This window comes from Lottia gigantea, assembly GCF_000327385.1.
Source record: "Lottia gigantea unplaced genomic scaffold LOTGIsca_2279, whole genome shotgun sequence".
Classification (NCBI taxonomy): Eukaryota; Metazoa; Mollusca; class Gastropoda; family Lottiidae; genus Lottia; species Lottia gigantea.
The window spans coordinates 9150-10194 of NW_008708626.1; the positions used below are offsets into that span (position 1 = coordinate 9150).

Here is a 1045-nt window from a genome sequence, read left to right on the forward strand (position 1 = left end):
ATAAATGTATGATGTATGAATGTCAAACCAATATTTTGTTTTTATTTTTAGAACCTTACTAACAGGAAGCTTGGGGTCCTTTTTATTAGACAGATACGGGTGGAACATGCCCTTTTATTTTATAGGTAAGTTGTAGCTTTAAGTGAAGAGGTTTCACAGCCTTTGAAGGTTATTATACGTTTATTATAGCTCCTATTTATACCATCTCATGGTTCAAGAAGTTTGGAAATTTCAATTCTTGTAGCCAGACCCTTCGTTAGGGTGGGGTCCATTGGGGCGTGAGAATTAAACCCCAGCAAAACCTCTTCAGTTCAGCAGAGATTGATTTCATCAGAAAGTCTTAAACATACTATCACAAAAAAAAAAACCCAGACGGGCCGATTTTAATTGTGACCTTTGACCTTTTCAGGAGGGTGTAGTATATTATGGATGTTGGGGTTGAGATATTTCTTAATTAAAAAACATCGTCTGAATAATATTAACGTGAGATTAGACGAGGGACCGAACCCAAATAAAATACGAGGTCAACCAGCTGTACCCTGGGTCACACTCTTCACTAAACCAGCTTTCTGGTAAGTAGTCTTTTCTTTCAAAGTTCAAACACCAGCCATGTAACTCTATAGGTGGGGCAGAATTTGCATAGACCAAACCTTAATTTTCAAGTGTATCTAGGACACTGATAGCACCAACTTGCAACATTCTAATATACAGACTGTTGACTATCGGTCATGTAATGGCTTCTGTTATGGGTCCTGTAAACTCAATAATGAAGGGGCATGTTTGATTTATTTTTGTTCTTTGTTTTTTTTTTTCAGGTCATTAATAGTTGGTCATTTTTGTGAAAATAACGCTTTTTATATTTTATTGTCATGGTTACCAACATATTTTCATGAAAATTTTCCCCATGCCAAGGTAAGTCTTTAGGGGAAGGGATGAGAATTTCATCTTGCTGATATATTGATTGAGTCCCTCCCCATCTTTGTAAAAGCCACGCCCCTATTGATTATAGATGGGACAGCAATTCACTTTATACTTTTAGCTTTGT

The 1045-nt window shown here is 36.5% G+C and overlaps 1 protein-coding gene across 1 annotated transcript in view; it reads left to right on the forward strand.

Moving 5' to 3' along the window:
* LOTGIDRAFT_176626 (hypothetical protein) overlaps nt 1-912 on the forward strand; it is a gene marked incomplete at both ends in the record, with an annotated part of 3064 nt that extends 2152 nt beyond the window's left edge. The window contains 2 exons of the mRNA XM_009054838.1: nt 410-572; nt 816-912. Coding sequence (XP_009053086.1) covers nt 410-572; nt 816-912 — 260 coding nt within the window. The remainder of the gene's footprint in view (nt 1-409; nt 573-815) is intronic.
* Nucleotides 913-1045: the final 133 nt, after the last annotated feature.